The sequence below is a fragment of the Salvia hispanica genome, chromosome 3 (assembly GCF_029641045.1).
Source record: "Salvia hispanica isolate PSC_SH4W2 chromosome 3, Shi_PSC_v1, whole genome shotgun sequence".
NCBI lineage: Eukaryota > Viridiplantae > Streptophyta > Magnoliopsida > Lamiales > Lamiaceae > Salvia > Salvia hispanica.
Genome location: NC_142694.1, coordinates 26,173,333 through 26,191,015, shown reverse-complemented (window position 1 = coordinate 26,191,015; position 17,683 = coordinate 26,173,333). Strand labels below are relative to the sequence as shown.

The following is a 17,683-nucleotide window of genomic DNA, read 5'->3' as shown; positions in this document are numbered from 1 at the left end:
CATGACAAATTGAGAATATGCAAATTGTGGAGTGTTGATCTTCCTAATATTGTATTGATTCGATATTAGTATTAATTTATTATCATAGTTGACTTTGAAATAATTACTCTTCAGTCTTCATGCATATATATATATATATATGTGAATATGCCCATGGCAAAGGGAGGGGAAATGCTCCCAGGTTGGTTAGCAGATTATATAACTAATGACGAAGAGATAATGCCACGTGTATTATTATGTATGATAAAAAGAAATTAGTTAGGTAAGGTGTAGTGGTATGAGTATCACATCATTAACAAATACTACTGCATTATTGCATTCATTGACAACTGCTTAGAAATTATATGGCGTAATAAATAATAGTGCTACTAGATGTTAAATCATTACAAAGGGTAACATGATAAAATGATTTCTTTCACAATTAGGTCCGACAATATTTTTTAATAATGTATATGCCGACAAGCATTTTTTTGCATCATATAGAGGAAAATGTTCACATTACTAGATTTTAGGAGTAAATATATTCTTTCAACTAACTCGAGAGAACTTTCTAGTTGACCATTTACCTTTTTTTTTTTTTTTAATTACCAAAGATATAAGGATTTAAAGTTGTTCCATACCTAAAGGCATGGATCGATTCCCTGACCATTTGGTTAAGGATGGACGAGTCCCATGCCACTCGACCACACCCATTGAATTGACTATTTACTTTTTTAATATTAAATCAATTCCCACATATTCTTGATAATGAAATGAAATAGTAAATAAAAAATTAATAATAATTCTTTTATCTGGTAATTAATTGATCTTTTATTCTGCATATATATATTCCTCTCTCCCTCACAGATTGAGATTTCTCATTAAAAAATTGGTGGTGGCAACCTCTAAACCTCCACCATCAATTGATCATATATTCTCTGTTCCTCCGTCTTCTTTAACATCTAGATTCCTTATTTTCAAACTCAAAACGCTACCGGAAGCTTGGTACATATACAATGGAAAAGAATAAAGAAATCGTAAAAGAATATAGAAATAGTGTATATATATATATCCAGAACAAATAAAACCATATGCTGTCAGTAACAAACAAGTAGATGGACAAATAACAAGATGTGTTTGATTTCTGTCAATGTAACTTAATGATGTAGTAGTAGTATTACTAAAGAAAACAGAGCAAGTGTAAGTATCAGAAATTTGGAATGTGTAATAGAGGCTTCATTATGTTCCAAAAGACTTAAAGGAAGACATGTGTCACAACAAAATCTGGATGTGTAAAGAGGCCTCTCACATCCAATCCCCTATTCCAACTATATAAGCAGCAATAAGCCAATAACCATAGCAACAAATTAAATAGAGATTAGCATGCCCAGTGATCACAGTCTCAACTGCCCTACCACCCTTATCGAATTCATCTCATAAAAAAGAACATCACTTGGTCATATACTAGCTATTCCTTAGGGCATCAGTAACACATCCTTTTTTTGGGTGCCGAACCGCTCGGATGGGTGCGGGGCCGGGTCTGGGACCTTTGGAGGGGTGTGTGACCCGGTCTCGGGAGGGGTATGCGTTGCAGCCTTGCAGGAACCATACGTCCATACCGGACTGCAAGACATTTTCTACTTTTTTCTAATCTAAAAATAATTTTTTTAATAAAAAATCTAAGTAGTTTTTGGTGTATAATTGATGCAATTATTAGAAAATTTAATTATAAAATTTTTGTATTTGTAATTGTAAAACTTTGTAAATACCCACACATTTCACTGTTTAATTTTGTAGTTTTTAATGGAGTAATTTTATTTTTTATAGTGTTATTTAATTTATAAAAATGAATAATAATTAAAATATAAATTAAATTAAATTTTGGAGTATATATATATACGAGGTTGTAGGAGTTGTGGCCCGGCACGTACTGGTTTGGTATAAAGAAGAGGTATGAGTTGTGGATGCCCTTACACAATACCACAACTAACAATTTCAAGTATTGCCTCCGTATCATAATATGTGAGACATTTCTTTTGAGCACAGATTTTTAAAATTGAAAAAAAGTAGAAAGAAAAAGTAAGAGAGGGGACAAAGTAAGAGAGAGATAAAGTGTTGTTTTTTGCCATAAAAAGAAATGTCTCATTTATAGTGGGACGGTCTAAAAATTATAAAAACTTAATCGCGAAGTTGGCACATAATGAAATTGGAAAAGTGAACAATGTAGAATATTAGAATGAGTAAATTACAAACGAATTAAGATTAGAGTAGTTTGAGAGTTAAAGAATGTCACATTTAAAATTATCATCTTTATTCTTTCCTTTTCGATTTAACTGGTCATTTATAAAAGAGTAAAAGCCAAAACTGGTCCTGAACATATAGTCATTTTATGATTTTGATCATAAACTTTATCTTTTGGATTTTTTGGTCCTGCACATTTATCTTTTGAATTTTTTCGTCCTGCACATTTTAAATCGGATCACAATTGGTTCTCCGTCAATAGTTCCGTTAATTTTATAACAGTCAACGGGTTTAACCCAATTTTGACCAAATTAGACTTTTAATTCTGATTTTTAAGTCACTAATTAATTTCCTAATTATTTTATTAAATACTCATTTAAAATCAGCGATTTTATATCCACGGGCCCTCTCCTCTGCCCACCTCAATCGCCACGCCATTGATGAACATCGACATCATTTCTGCACAATTATATATGCATGTCTCTAGTTTTAGGGTTTCAAAATTCACAAATTGATTTTTGAAAACACGAAGATAGATACTTGATTAAATCATCTATACAAATGAAATTATGATTTACGAGATTGGATTTGGGGGTTGGGAGCTTCAGCTGGGCAGAAAATGGGATTTTGCTCAAACTCTTGCGGGAGGCCCGGGTAGCCAGACAACCCGAAACCAGAGCCCGAATTATCAATGCAGTTTCCATCGATTGTGAAAGATGACGGCGACAAAGACGAAGATGAGGCGGAATTGAACATACTGTAGGGGAGGGAATTAGGAGCCAAGCTGTGATCCTAGTGAATTTGGGGCGGAGGGGGGTTGTTCGGCAGCATGTGCAAAACACCAATTCGTACCGGCAAAACACGCAGATAGATACTTGATTAAATCATCTAAAAAATAAATATTATTTATTTATATCTAATTTTAAATGAATATTTATTAAATTAACTAGGAAATTAATTAGTGACTTAAAAATCAGAATTAAAAGTTTAATTTGTTCAAAATTACGTTAAACCCGTTACTGTTATAAAATTAACGGAACTATTGATGGAGGACCAATTGTGATCCGATTTGAAATGTGCAGGACAAAAAAATCCAAAAGATAAAGTTTAGGACAAAAATCGTAAAATGGTCATATGTTCAGGGCCAGTTTTGGCCTTTACTCTTTATAAAAAATTGAAAAAAAATAAAGGAAATGAAGTGAAGTGTTAAATGTCTAAAATGACCAAATTTGAAGGGCATTAGCAACCTTGTCTCTTATTCAACTCTTAACTACACTAATCATGGGTCTCTCACCACTTTTTACTCCATCTCTTAATAAAGAGACATACACAGTACACGCAACCATCCATCTCTTAACCATCTCTTTTCTTAATTATTCATGGGTCCCACTAATTCATTTCTATTCATTTTATTTTGATTTTTTAATTATAAACTTAATTAAAATATGATATTTATTTAAAAAATATTCACATGCAAATTAATATTTTTTAATTTAATTAAATTTAAATTTAAAAATATTATTTATATTAAATTTACATAATAACAAAATTATAAACATGCTATTAGAAAAAAAAGCATACACAAATAAAGGATACGGTAAAATAAGACATTCATCTCTTTTCTTAATTATTCATGGGTCCCACTAATTCATTTCAATTCATTTTATTTTGATTTATTAATTATAAAATTAATTAAAATATGATATTTATTTAAAAAATATTCACATGAAAATTAATTTTTTTAATTAAAATTTAATTAAATTTCAAATGAAATTAAAAATAAAAATAGTATTTATACAAAATTTACATAGTAACAAAATTATAAACATGCTATTAGAAAAGAAAAGCATACACAAATAAAGAATACGGTAAAATAAGAAAAAAAAATATTAAATTAAAAACAAAATGTGGATTGAGGTTTGAACCCACAAACTCTATGATTCAAGACACATTTACCATCATATTAATATTTAATTTGTATTAGAATCAAACAAATTTATATATAAAACAAACCAATTGTCTCACATCAAAATTAAGGAAACTTGGAGTTAAAAACCTATCTAACCATTTGTCCCACATCGAAGTCACAAAGAAGGTTGAAATAGATAATTTATTTATAAAAGTTTTACTCAAGCAATGCAAATCCTACCCCTCTAGTGCGAAACAATTATATACTACAAAAATATAATCTCTCATTAATTCACAGAGCCAATTGTAAGTATAGATTGTTGCGAAATTATAATTATAATTTTTGTTAAAAATTGAATTTTAATTAAAATCTATTTTTAAATCGGGTAAAAGCTCACTTGTGGGGAGAGCGAGTGGGCGTCGCCCAATGCCAGACCGCCAGTGTGTGGCGTGGGGGGCGCGGGTGGCAAGCTGGCTCGTCACACTTCCCTCCGCCGCGAGCCTCTAATCGATACGGGCCGGCTGCAACGCTGGCTCGGCCCTTGGCTCTTCCAACTCAATTGCATTTTCTAATTTCACTACTTCAACTCTGATGTTAACTGCACAATGCATTGTCCCATCCCATGTGATCTTATAATTACTTACATCTTTTCTTTGTCCTGTTCAATGAATTATTTAGTTTTAGATATGGAAAATTTTGAAAAATAAACTCAACTTTACATCGTACTCTAATAAACTTTTAAGTTTTAAGACTACACCGTGCCGATATATACACTCTATATAAAGTAGCTATCTTATTTAGAATTTGTTGAACTATCAATACGAAACTCTTAAAATTGAGATGGTTTACACAAATTGACATTTTATCCTAAAACTAATACTATTATCAAAACTGCATATTGCTTTTTCTTCTTTTCTTTCCTTTTATTTAAAAAAGATCTAGCTTACTTTTGTTACTTATATATCTCAAATCCTGGGGAAACAGCAAAAGATCCCAAGAAATTTTCCATTTCTAGTGAAGTGGCCAATAGTTATTTATAGTTAAAAAGAAAAATTATTGTTTTAGCAAAAACAACAATTTCAATAGTACAGGAAACAAGGGGATGACAGAACTCTGGTGTGTATGGCTTAATAAACGACCATTTTTCTGTAAGCATCGAATATTATATATGATCACATGTGTAGCAATTAATTGGAATATTTATACCAAGATTTTCCATCAAACGTGGAGGGCACAATATAATTAACAATCATTCTGCTCTAAACATTGCAAGTGCTACTTTGTAATCATAAGCCCTTAATTTCAAATGGACCAAAATTCTCTATCATTTCAAATGCCATCATCTATATATAAGTATTAAAAAATCAATCACCAACTACTTTATGTATTTTTCTGCACTTTTTTGGTTTGCAGTAATAAAGCAGATCCAGATTGATCACCTCTCTCATTACATGTTCTAGCCATGGTGTTATCCTCATTTCCATTTTGTCAGTGATTGAGTCCCACCAAAAATGAAAACTCAAAAAAAGTGATGCTGTCATGTTCTGCACCACCTTTTTAAATGGTTCCAATATTATTGAATCATCTAGAAATCATCACCTCTCTTTTCTTAACCTGGAAATTTTCCCTCGGAATTTATTGGCTAAAATTCTTCTTCATAATACTCTTTTCTGCTTAAAATCATGCCATTGCAACGAATATACATGTGACTCCCCCAACTTGGAAATGTTTGTCACATGTAAAGTACTTTAAAATAATCTCAAGTTTCCATAATGGAACATACTATTACTCAATAGTTATTGAGATTAAAGCTATGGATAAAAGTTGTTTGGATTATGTGTTATACATATATATATTATGCCAATTTGATAGGACAAAATGTTAAGGATTTGTCATAATTAGTGTGTTGATGATCATACAAGAGCCCATGTCCTACATCTTTTCAAATCATAAGTGTTGCTTTCCTTTCCATCCAAATTTTGGTTCTCTTTTTTTCAGAGTCACAAATCAAGTGACAGCACATCATATAAAAATATTTACCTTGAGCACGTACTCAGTGAAGAAATTGGACACATATATATGTATATATACATGCACTAGTTTATAATCGTTAGGGAGTGTTCGGGTCATCCCACATATATCGGGACATAAGTAAAGTTGCAAACAATATACAAGGATACCCCAATTCCATTACCATGAGACATTTTTAGAAGTGTCCAAAAATCAAAATCTCGAGGGCTTTTCCCAAAGTGCACAATACCAACTCCACGTCAAATTGGAGATGTGGAGTTGTTTGAAACATGTGAGATGGGATTGTTTCTGGGGAAGCTATTAGAACTCATCTTATCCATAAATGTTTCTTATTTTGAGTTGGATCCCAGACAATGCTAGTGGCTGTTTGGTTTCTTAGGCTAATTTTAACTAAACTTCAACAGTTAGAATACAAATTCTATACAGCTATCATCTACTATTTGTCTCCTTTTTGTTTTGATTCATTTGCCTTTTCCAAACTTTGACCATCTCTAATTATCATTCATCACATTTTCATAATTCAATCTACCCATGCTCTTTAAATCAATAGACTATATGGCTTAGGGTTTCAAAATCAAGCCAATGTTGAAACTTTATGTGAAGTTAGTGGTTTAATTAAGAGCATAGTATAAATTAAGTTTTGGGTGGATGAATTGATGAATAAGAGTAGGTACAATATCAAAAATTGTCCCACATGACTCGATATACTTTTGAAACTTGGCTCACACTTATCAACTTGCATTACAAAATTATGATCATCATGGGCAGACAAGGCTGCCTCCAAAATTCTGTGTCTTGGACAAGATTGAAAACTGATCATATGATATTGACCAATAATTCTTAATGTAGGTATGACATTAATAATGTTTCCAAAACATAATTAGCTACATTTGTACGTTAATCTCTACGTCACCATCAATTTCAGATTTCATGACTACCAATTTACTGGTCTAAATTCTAGTACTAATGTAAGTTTGAACAATATCGGAAAACCACCAAATACAATCAAGAAATTACGTCGCCACAGTTAATCTGGTAAGGAAGATAAATAAACAAAACGTGATAAAAACAAACATTTTAGGTCATATAACTTCAAGAAAGATAAGTTATTATCCACGGAAATGTGTACAAACTCCAAGATAAAGGAAATTGAGGACCACTCTAGGTAACTGGCTGTTCCTTTTTTACTAGACTAGTAATCAATCTATTGTATTGGTCTCTGAATAGTGAATACCCTTAAATTCAATCTATATGTGCACAGAAGAAGTAGTGCTATTGCCTATGGATTTGTCAGAATTCAGAGCTATGAAAGCATCAACTTTAGCATCTCAAAAGTGATGATGAATTGCAGATACATGGGAAGTAAGAAAATGTAGTACATAATCAATCATGGAGCTTTATTTTTGCACATGAAAAACTGATATTATTATTATTTTCTTGATAGTACATGTGCTGGAATTGATTACAGCAACGAAAATTAAACCTAGTTAGCAGATTTTAAGGTGTAAAGGAGTTGTGTCTGCAGGAGTGGCAGGTGGCAGAGAGGGAATCCATCCTCTCCTTGATCCTCTCGGCTCTCTGCACCTCCTCTCGTGCCCTCTCCCACATGGCGCGTGCGCGTGCGAATTCCGACTGTGCCATCTCCATCTCCCGCCTCGTCAGCTCCCTCACGCGCTCCGCGTAGGCCTTCTCCATGGCTGCGAGCCGAATCTGCTCTGCCGCCTGCCACTTGAGAGCCTCCACGCCCGCGGCCTTCCGCATCTTCCTCATCTCCGGCTTGTTCAGGCTTATGGATAGCTGGAGGTCGAGCGGGGGCGGATTGTGATCGGGAGAAGAGGAGGAGAAGAGCTGCATCTCTTGGTGGCTTCCTTCCATGTGGAGAGAAGGAGGAATGTTGTGTGATGTTGTATGGTTGGTTTATTAGGAAAATGAGGGTGATGTGTTGTGTGTATATATAAGGGTTTGCTAAAAAAAGGCCTAAACTTAATTACAGTATTCTGTCCATTTTCCCATGCAGGGAGATACAGAGAGGAGAGGGGACCAACAATCATTCTAATTCTTGCATCTTCCTATGAATTATAAATGGATCTTAATTCACATTATCTTATGTTCATGTGTGTGCTTCATCGAGATCTGTGTTGACCTGTGACCGGTGTAATTTTAGTTTATGCGAAGATTTGTTGGGATGCAAAGTTGCGAACCACATCTCACATCCGGTAATAATTAAAAAATGCAAACCCTACCAAGAACAAAATCATGTAATTGATGGAGATCTGTGGTAACGTGTGACCTATATAATTTTAGTTTAATGGAAGATTTATTGAGGTGCAAACCAAATCCCGAATGCTTAGCCCCAAACAGACAATATTATTCTAATATTCAAATTCACTACTCCCCTCCTCAAGTTAAAAAAAAAAGAAGAAGAGAGTTTGTCTCATTATTAAGTGTTTCCGAATAAATGATTTTGGACATACGGAATAATTAATTAATAACGTGGCGATAAAAACTGTAAGTACTCCATATATTATTGGACATACGGAATAATTAATTAATAACGTGATTGATTGGACAGCAACTCGTACCTTCAATTTAAGAAATATACTGGTATCTTATATATGTACAATGGGAATACCCAACATAATCTCGTGCATGATCGGATTATAAGACTATGTACTTGACTATATATGTTGATAAAAAAATATTATTGCATGTATATAAGTAGTACTATATACCTTAGTGTACATATGTATGCTTACATTAGAAAACATATAATAGTGGAATAGTACACATAGTTGCTGTCATGTTGGCAATAATATGTTGCAAGAGATCAGTATAATTCTTATATAGTTTCTTATATAAGGTGGTCCAATCAAATGAATAGAGAAGTACATGACAACTAGTGTACCTCACTGCCTAGAATCCAAAAACTTGTTCATACAATTCAAAAATATCTATTCATCAATTGACCTTCTCCGAATAAAATTATGCCGACAAACATTAATTTCCATATAATTTTGATGATTAATATTAGTCTAGAATCTAGTGATATACTGAAAATCGATTTCATTTTTTAAGTCGCTAATTTGGCCGATGAGAATTGAGGCACCCAACACCATTTTGGACGTTCAATTCAATATATATGATGATCGTTTTCATTTGATGATCTAATTTGTGCTAGTTTGACCATGGTAGAAATTTTAGAATACATTGTCATATACTACTATAATTATGACAATGGTATTTGATTATATTTGATGAATTAGACAGTATTGAGGCTCATTAATTATGTTCGATTGAATGAATATACAATGTCACATGGATAAAAAATACACTAACTAAATACTTCTTCTCAGACACAAAAGTCCAAAAATTGGCGAGTGGCAAACATAAAAGGCCCATCATATTGATTTTGTAGTTTGAATATAGTTTGAAGTCTTTGGATCACTCATTTTTTATGGTGTAATATCATCAAATCTTTGTTAACATATGCTGCTGCCAGTTTTGTTATTAGAATTTTCAAATGCTATGATTTGGGTAGTCTCAGACTTTCATTTGTTTCGTAGGGAGCGTAAATGGAAAGGTAAGTGAAAAATAATTATATTTATATTTGCTTGTTTTATTTTAGGGTTAGTTTAGGTTTTAATCCTGTTTTCAAATCTATCTCAATCTTTATAAAATGAGTATCAATTTTATAGTTAATTATCTACTTTTTCAAACCTTTCTATTAAATTTATTATCGGGTTCAATTTTCGGCATCACATTGGTGATATGGCGTGCCAAAGCTTAAGTGTGTATTCTTCGATGTGTGACATTGTCTAAATAAAAAATAAAACAAAAATCTTTCTGCAGGAATAAAATCATTCTAGACGTATAAAAGCCCATCTAGTCTGTTTCTTGTAAAAGGCTTAGGGGTAAAATCTTCACGTATGAAAACTATCTATATATTCTTTTCTTGCTTTCAAATATTTAAACCCTAGTTTCTCCAATTCCCAGAAACCTTGCAAAACATCGTCACGTAAATTTATTCTAGAAAAAAGGATTCCTCACTACCAAGTACCAACTGCATGAGTTGAAGCCATAGTTTATGGCCACGTTGTTTGAAGAAAAACTTGTTTATTGTTGTTTTGCAACATTGAAAGGTAATAGCCTAATAGGTTACTGTATTATCCACATCTCAGTGGTCTGTATTTATAATTTGTGTGACGTAGAGTAATATACTCTCTCCGTCTAGGAGAACCTGTTAAGTTGGGTACATGTTTTAAGAAAAAAGTGTTTGAATATTTAATAAATAAATATTGTAGTAGATGTTGGGATCCATTTTTAATTGAGTGTCCAATAAATAAATGTTATAGTGGATGTTGGGACTCACTTTTAACACTTTTTTATTAGTTGTAGTGGATGTTGGGACCCTCCGTCCCACATAATTTGGGACACTTTGACTCGACAAGGGTTCTAAGAAATCTAATGGAAAGTGAGTTGAAAAGGTTGGTGGGATGTGGATCCTACTTTTAAAGTACTCCCTCCGTCCCAGATTTGTAGTAACATTTTGTCATAAAAGTTCGTCCCACATTTGGAGTAACATTTAGAATTTACCATATTTGTACATAAAATTTTACCCCATTATTCACTAAAATTACACCCAAATGTCATTATCTACATTAAAATAAATCAAAACAAAAATAACAAACCAAAAAGTCAAAAAGGAACCTACCAACTCACTTAATTTATTACACACTTTATCATCTCACTTCATTTATTACACACTTCATCATCTCACTCCACCAACTCACTTCATTTATTACACACTCCACCTCTCACTTCATTAATTACACACTCATCAATTCCTTAAAATCCGTGTCATAACTAAATGTTACTCCCTCCGTCCCCTATTAAGAGTCACACTTTTTCATTTCAGTCCGTCCCCAATTAAGAGTCACACTTCATTTTTACCATAAATAGTAAGTAGGTCCTACATTCCACTAACTCAATTCACTCACATTTTATTATAAAACCAATATAAAAAAATGGGTCCCACATTCCACTAACTTTTTCAACCAACTTTTCTTTACATTTCTTAAAACTCATGTCCGGTCAAAGAGTGACTCCTAATAGGGGACGGAGGGAGTACTACAAATGTGGGACGGAGGGAGTATTAGTTTTATAATAAAATGTGAGTAGGAATGAGTTAGTGGAATATGGGGTCCACTACCAGAAATGATAAAAGTGAAATGGATAAAATTATGTGAGACGGACTGTTAGGTATGAAGTTCCCTAACGTTGATAAATCCGCGTCGAACGTCGCGGGAGCGATTGCCCGTCGATCAATTCAGCGTCGAACTAGGTTTGTTTGCGTTTTGCGCAAGAAAGGAAAAGCTGCGTGAAAATAATTTTATTTCTTGAGAGAGGAAATAAAATTCTCACATATTTATATCTAAGGACCCTAGGGTTGGTTCGACCTACGATCCGGGAAAGAACCAACAAAGAAAACCCGGAAAGGAGCTTAACGTACACTCAACGATTAATTAAATAAAAATACTCTATTCCAAATAAAATACAATAAATAAAAGACTCTAAATAACTAAAGCTTCTTCTCTTAGCGAAACACGAAATCAGCATATCGTGATGGCCGCTTGGATTGGCGACGAACTGAACGATCACGCCGTGCGGGTTCTGGTCGCTGTTCCTCGGCATGCACTGTCGTGTCCGCGTCTAACTCTTCTTCCAGCTGCAAGTCTCTCTCCTTCAGCTGTGCTGAGGGGCTGCCCGTAACAACTCCTCCCCCCTTAGAAAGCTCCTTGTCCTCAAGGAGAGCAGGAAAACGCCGTGACACCATTTCAGCAGGCTCCCAAGTTGGACTCTCCCCTGAGTCATCCGACCACTCCAACTGAACTTCATCCACGGCCTGCCCATCCCGCCAAACCGTTCTTCTGCTCAGAATTTTAGTAGGCTGGACCACCGGCCTTCCACGCGAAAACCGCGCCGGCAACTCTGTCTCTGCCCAACCCGGGTGCTCCACAAAGGGCTTAATAAGGCTCACATGGAACACATTATGCACCCTACTGCCCTCTGGCAACCGCAAACGATACGCAACCTGGCCAATCCTCTCCAACACCTCAAATGGCCCATAGAAGCGCCTAGATAGTTTTGACGAAAGGGGCTTGGCTACCGAATGCTGCCGGTATTGTTGCAACTTGAGCAACACCTTGTCACCCACCACAAACTCCAGCTCACGACGATGTTTGTTCGCCGCCTTCTGCATCCGCTGCTGGGCTCTCTCGAGATTCTTACGAAGCAACACAATAGTCTCTCCGCGCTGCCGAATAAGTTCAGCCACGTCCGGCTGTGTCGAGGCTGACGGTGGGGCAGCGATTAGAGGAGGTGGCTCACGCCCATATAAAGCCTCAAAAGGCGACGTCCCCAGACCCTCATGATGGAAGCAATTCAAGGCGAGCTCCGCCCACGGCAAGAAGTTTGCCCATTTAGTTGGTCTATCCGCAGTGAAAGCCCTCAAATATTGTTCCAGACCCTGTTACGTACCTCCGTCTGACCATCCGACTGTGGGTGGTAAGCAGTGGAAAAATGGAGCTTCGTGCCACTCAAACGAAGCATGTCCTCCCACACTTCATTTAGGAAAACCGGGTCCCTGTCCGAGACCAAAGTCTTGGGAAAACCGTGGTGTTTCACCACCGTCTCGATAAACAAATTTGCGATCTTCAAAGCGTTATAGCGAACTGGCAGCAAGGCAAAATGAGCATATTTCGAGAGGCGATCCACTACTACCATGACCCCAGTATGACCCCGAGACGGAGGGAGCCCAGTGATGAAATCCATCGACACATCTTCCCATACCTTCGCCGGAATCGGCAACGGTTGTAACAAACCAGCCGGCCTCTGGGTGGAATATTTAGTCGTTTGACAATCAAAACAAGAATCCACAAACCTCTTTACATCCTTGCGCATACCCTTCCAATAAAACGATGCCGCCAAACGGCGAAACGTCCGTTCAATGCCTGGATGGCCAGCTATCGGCGATGCGTGGTGCTCAAACAGAAGGGCTGCCTTTGCCTCTGAATCGCGGCTCACATAAACTCGGCGATGGAAATAAATCAACCCATCCACCATAGATATCGCCGGGTCTGCTGTTCCGTGCTGCAGGGCAGACTGAATTTCCAGCAGATCTGTCGTGTTCATAGTCTCGCGTTTCAACATTTCCCACACATCAGGGGTCGGATGACCAGCAGCCATCAAGGCCAGCGCGATCTGTTCACTCTCTGCAGTTGGGTCGCCCTCTACCATCGGGACTGGCCCGGTCGATTCTAGCTCCACATCGCGTCTAGACAGGGCATCTGCCACCCTATTAGATGCTCCAGTTTTGTATTCAATACGAAATTTGTATCCCATCAGTTTTCGCGCATAAAATTGCCGGTCAGGCGTCTGAATAATTTGTTGCAGGAGCTCATTCAAACTCTTCTGATCGCTCCGGATGACAAACTCACGACCCAACAAATATTGGCGCCACTTTTGCACCGCCTCAACAATGGCGTAAAGCTCCTTGTGGTATGTCGACGATACTCGTCTCTTCGGGCCCAATTTCTTACTAAAGAAGGCCAATGGATGTCCCTCCTGTAACAACACTGCCCCGATGCCAAAATCAGAGGCATCCGTCTCCAAATAAAAAGTATGCTCGAAATTCGGAAGACGCAACAACGGCGCAGAAGACATTGCTTGCTTAAGAGCCGCGAAGCTGTCCGCTGCCTCGATAGACCACACGAACCCGTCTTTCTTCAGCAGCTCCGTCAGAGGGCCCGCAATGGAGGCATAGTGCTTAATAAATCAGCGATAGTAGCCCGTGAGACCCAAAAATCCCCTTAATTGCTTCACTGTAGTAGGCACCGGCCATGCCACCATAGCCTCTAACTTAGACGGATCTGCTTTTAGGCATCCTCCCGTGATCAGATGACCCAAGTATTCCACCGTGGAACATACAAAAGTGCACTTTGAAAGTTTCACATAAAATTGATGGGCCTTCAAAATAGCTAGCACCTCATGAATATGACGCACGTGCGATGGTAAGGAAGGGCTATAAATGAGGATATCGTCGAAAAACACTATCACTGAATGGCGGAGCAAAGGCCTGAAGATGGCATTCATAGCAGCCTGAAACGTCGAAGGGGCGTTCGTCAGGCCAAAAGGCATTACTAGGAACTCGAAATGACTGTCATGAGTCCTAAAAGCGGTCTTATATATGTCCTCCTCACTCATCCGGATGGTAGCCGGAGCGTAAATCAAGCTTTGTGAAGAAACGAGCCGCCCCCAATTCATCAAACAACTCGTCCGTCGTCGGGATAGGGAATTGATCAGGCACTGTGGCTGTGTTGAGCGCCCTGTAATCAATGCAGAAACGGAAAGAGCCGTCTTTTTTCCTGATCAACAAAACCGGCGACGAGAAAGGGCTCTGGCTCGGGCGAATGATCCCTGTGTCTAACATTTCTTTCACCTGCCTCTCGATTTCGGTCTTCTGGAAATAAGGATATCTATAAGGTCTGACATTGACCGGCTTAGTGTTAGGCAAAAGATGAATCTTGTGATCAAACTGCCGCCTCGGAGGCATACCCGTTGGCAAGCCAAAAACTGCCCCATGTGACACGAGGACACTTCTGATTTCCTCCGGCAAGTCCCTGGGAAACTCCAATGGCGACTCCTCGCTGTTCGCAGCATCTCGCGCTGGCAGCTGCACAAGCTCAAACAAATCTGCGCCACTCTGCAGAGTCAATAGTGAGGAGAAAGTTCTAAGGGAGATCTCCGCTGGCGTCGGGGGTACAAGTTTAAGGCAAACCCGTTTCCCATTCCTGGAGAATTCCAATGTCCCCTCAACATAGTCGCTCGTCACTCTTCTTAATTCCTTTAGCCACGCTCTCCCCAAAATCACCTCAGGACCATGCACCGGCAAAATATGTAAGTCAATCAAAAATACATGTTTCTGAATAACCAATCTAGTTTGAATGCTAGCATGAGAACACAAGAGCGACTCACCGTTACCAACATAAACCCGAAAAGGCCGTATCTGGCGCAGGGGAAGGGCTAATTTCTCGGCCACGGCGGGGTGCAAAAAATTATGGGAGCTACCCGTGTCAACCAAGATCCGCACCGCTGAAGCTCCAATTAATCCTCGCAACTCAATTGCATCCTCCCTTTTTCGTCCATCCAAAGCATAAATATGGGACAGATCTGCCGAGATCACCGGGTCATCTTGTGGCTCGTTCGAGGGCTCCTCCGACTCCTCCTCTGAGTCCATATCCGCGCCCATATATACCAGAAAGCGTCCCTTGCATGAATGCCCAGTAACCCACTTCTCTGGACAATACCAGCACAAATTGAGCCTCGAGCGCTCCGCCCGTTGAGCCGCCGTCAGGTGCACCACCGGGAGCTTCGTGTACTCTGAGCCTTTAGCGTGGTTGAGACGGTTCGGCTGGGTGGTAGGCGTCGTCAGCGCCAGGGGCTGCTGCGGTTGGGCACTCTGCCGCTGCTCCTTATTCTGCCACGAACGCCGCTGAAATCCCGTTGTCACCTGCGGCTTCTCCACACAACTATCATACTCAACCGCCAATGCCATCGCTGGTGCTACAGATGGGGGATTTTGATGTTTCACCTGATTTTTAACTGGTTGCAACAAGCCCTCAATGTAAATAGGCAGCAAAATATATTCTGGGACCCCTCGGACCCGATTAAGCATAGTCTCAAATGTTGTGTGATATTCTGCCAAAGTACCCGTCTGACAAAGCTTGGCTATTAACCCAATAAAATTCTGGAAATATTGCGGATCAAAGCGACGACGAACATCTTCAAGAAAATCTGACCAACGCGCCTGAGGGTTGTTCTCTCGATAATTGAATATCCACTCCGATGCCGGCGGATCAAACAACATAACTACATAGTGGAGCCTATTCTCCTCAGGCATTAGGAGATGCTCGAAGTAATATTGCACTCTAGAAATCCAATTTGCAACCTCTGAACCGTCAAACCGTGGTTGATGTAACTTAAACTGCCGCGGGTGATCAAACTGCTGACCATAGTGCTGCCGAGTCGCTGGATTGTCCCAACTCGTGGGTTGCCTAACCATCGAGCTATTCAGCCTTGTTTCCGGTAAGTCCCACGTTGACACCCGACCCTGGGTGTGGTGCAAGGCAGTGTGAGGAATCGAGTACTGGGTACCCCGCGTTTGTTGTAGCGGTTGTGATAAACCCTGAGTAATGCTCGCCGACGGATCTCCGAGCAGAGGGCGGGACGTAGCCGACATCACTACACCCGTGGCTTGCGTGTAAATCGGTTGAGGCGGACCGCTCGACGGCGGGTCCGGATCTGGTCGGGGGGGGGCACCGTCGAAACGCCGCCGCGCTCCGTAGCCTCCACACGCGCAAGCGACGCTAGAACGTGCTCCATCGCCAACGCTCCTGCATCCAAGGGTCTGGTGGATGAAGGAATCGGTTCCAAACCACAAATAAACTGTTGCTCCGAACGTGTCACGGTTGAACCTGACATGATTCCAGTGAGTACAAGGTGAAAGCACCACTTGTCAGGTATGAAGTTCCCTAACGTTGATAAATCCGCGTCGAACGTCGCGGGAGCGATTGCCCGTCGATCAATTCAGCGTCGAACTAGGTTTGTTTGCGTTTTGCGCAAGAAAGGAAAAGCTGCGTGAAAATAATTTTATTTCTTGAGAGAGGAAATAAAATTCTCACATATTTATATCTAAGGACCCTAGGGTTGGTTCGACCTACGATCCGGGAAAGAACCAACAAAGAAAACCCGGAAAGGAGCTTAACGTACACTCAACGATTAATTAAATAAAAATACTCTGTTCCAAATAAAATACAATAAATAAATGACTCTAAATAACTAAAGCTTCTCCTCTTAGCGAAACACGAAATCAGCATTTCGTGATGGCCGCTTGGATTGGCGACGAACTGAACGATCACGCCGTACGGGTTCTGGTCGCTGTTCCTCGGCATGCGCTGTCGTGTCCGCGTCTAACTCTTCTTCCAGCTGCAAGTCTCTCTCCTTCAGCTGTGCTGAGGGGCTGCCCGTAACACGGACCAAAATGGAATACTGGATAAAATTATGTGGGACGGAGGGAGATATTTTATCATTATCTGCTCTGGGAGAAACCGGTGTCTCTCTTCTTTCCTTAAAAAAAAACAGGTTCCTCTTCCAACTCCTAAGCTCTATTCAAATAATTTCTCAGATACGATATCGATTCATAACTAATACTACTCCATACATTCTCGAATTCACTTTCATATATTCCTCGCCTCATCAATTTTCTGGTTTCGATGTCATAGGATGTACTATAGAAGTTAGAACAATATTTTGATTTTCTTGAGTCTCCTGACATTGTTGAGTTACTCCTTGTGGGTATATTGTTTGACCACGACGTCGAAATGGTTCCACCGTCCACGACTATCGACTTGTCAATCCTTAATTGTTCATGGCAAGATTTTTTCGACGCGGTTATTCAGAAACCAC

At 38.7% G+C, this 17,683-nt stretch overlaps 2 protein-coding genes across 2 annotated transcripts; both read right to left on the bottom strand.

The window, feature by feature from the left end:
* Window positions 1-7,556: 7,556 nt before the first annotated feature.
* LOC125216819 (uncharacterized) lies at window positions 7,557-8,108 on the bottom strand. The gene has a single exon (XM_048118594.2). The coding sequence runs from the start codon at window positions 8,033-8,035 to the stop codon at window positions 7,658-7,660; it is 378 nt and encodes a 125-aa protein (XP_047974551.1). The 5' UTR covers window positions 8,036-8,108; the 3' UTR covers window positions 7,557-7,657.
* Window positions 8,109-14,414: 6,306 nt separating this feature from the next.
* Window positions 14,415-17,169, bottom strand: LOC125209670 (uncharacterized). The gene is made up of 2 exons (XM_048109258.2): window positions 17,126-17,169; window positions 14,415-16,692 (listed from the first exon to the last, which is right to left on the bottom strand). Exons 1-2 carry the CDS (start codon window positions 17,167-17,169, stop codon window positions 14,415-14,417), a joined length of 2,322 nt encoding a protein of 773 aa, XP_047965215.1.
* Between the last annotated feature and the right edge of the window lie 514 nt (window positions 17,170-17,683).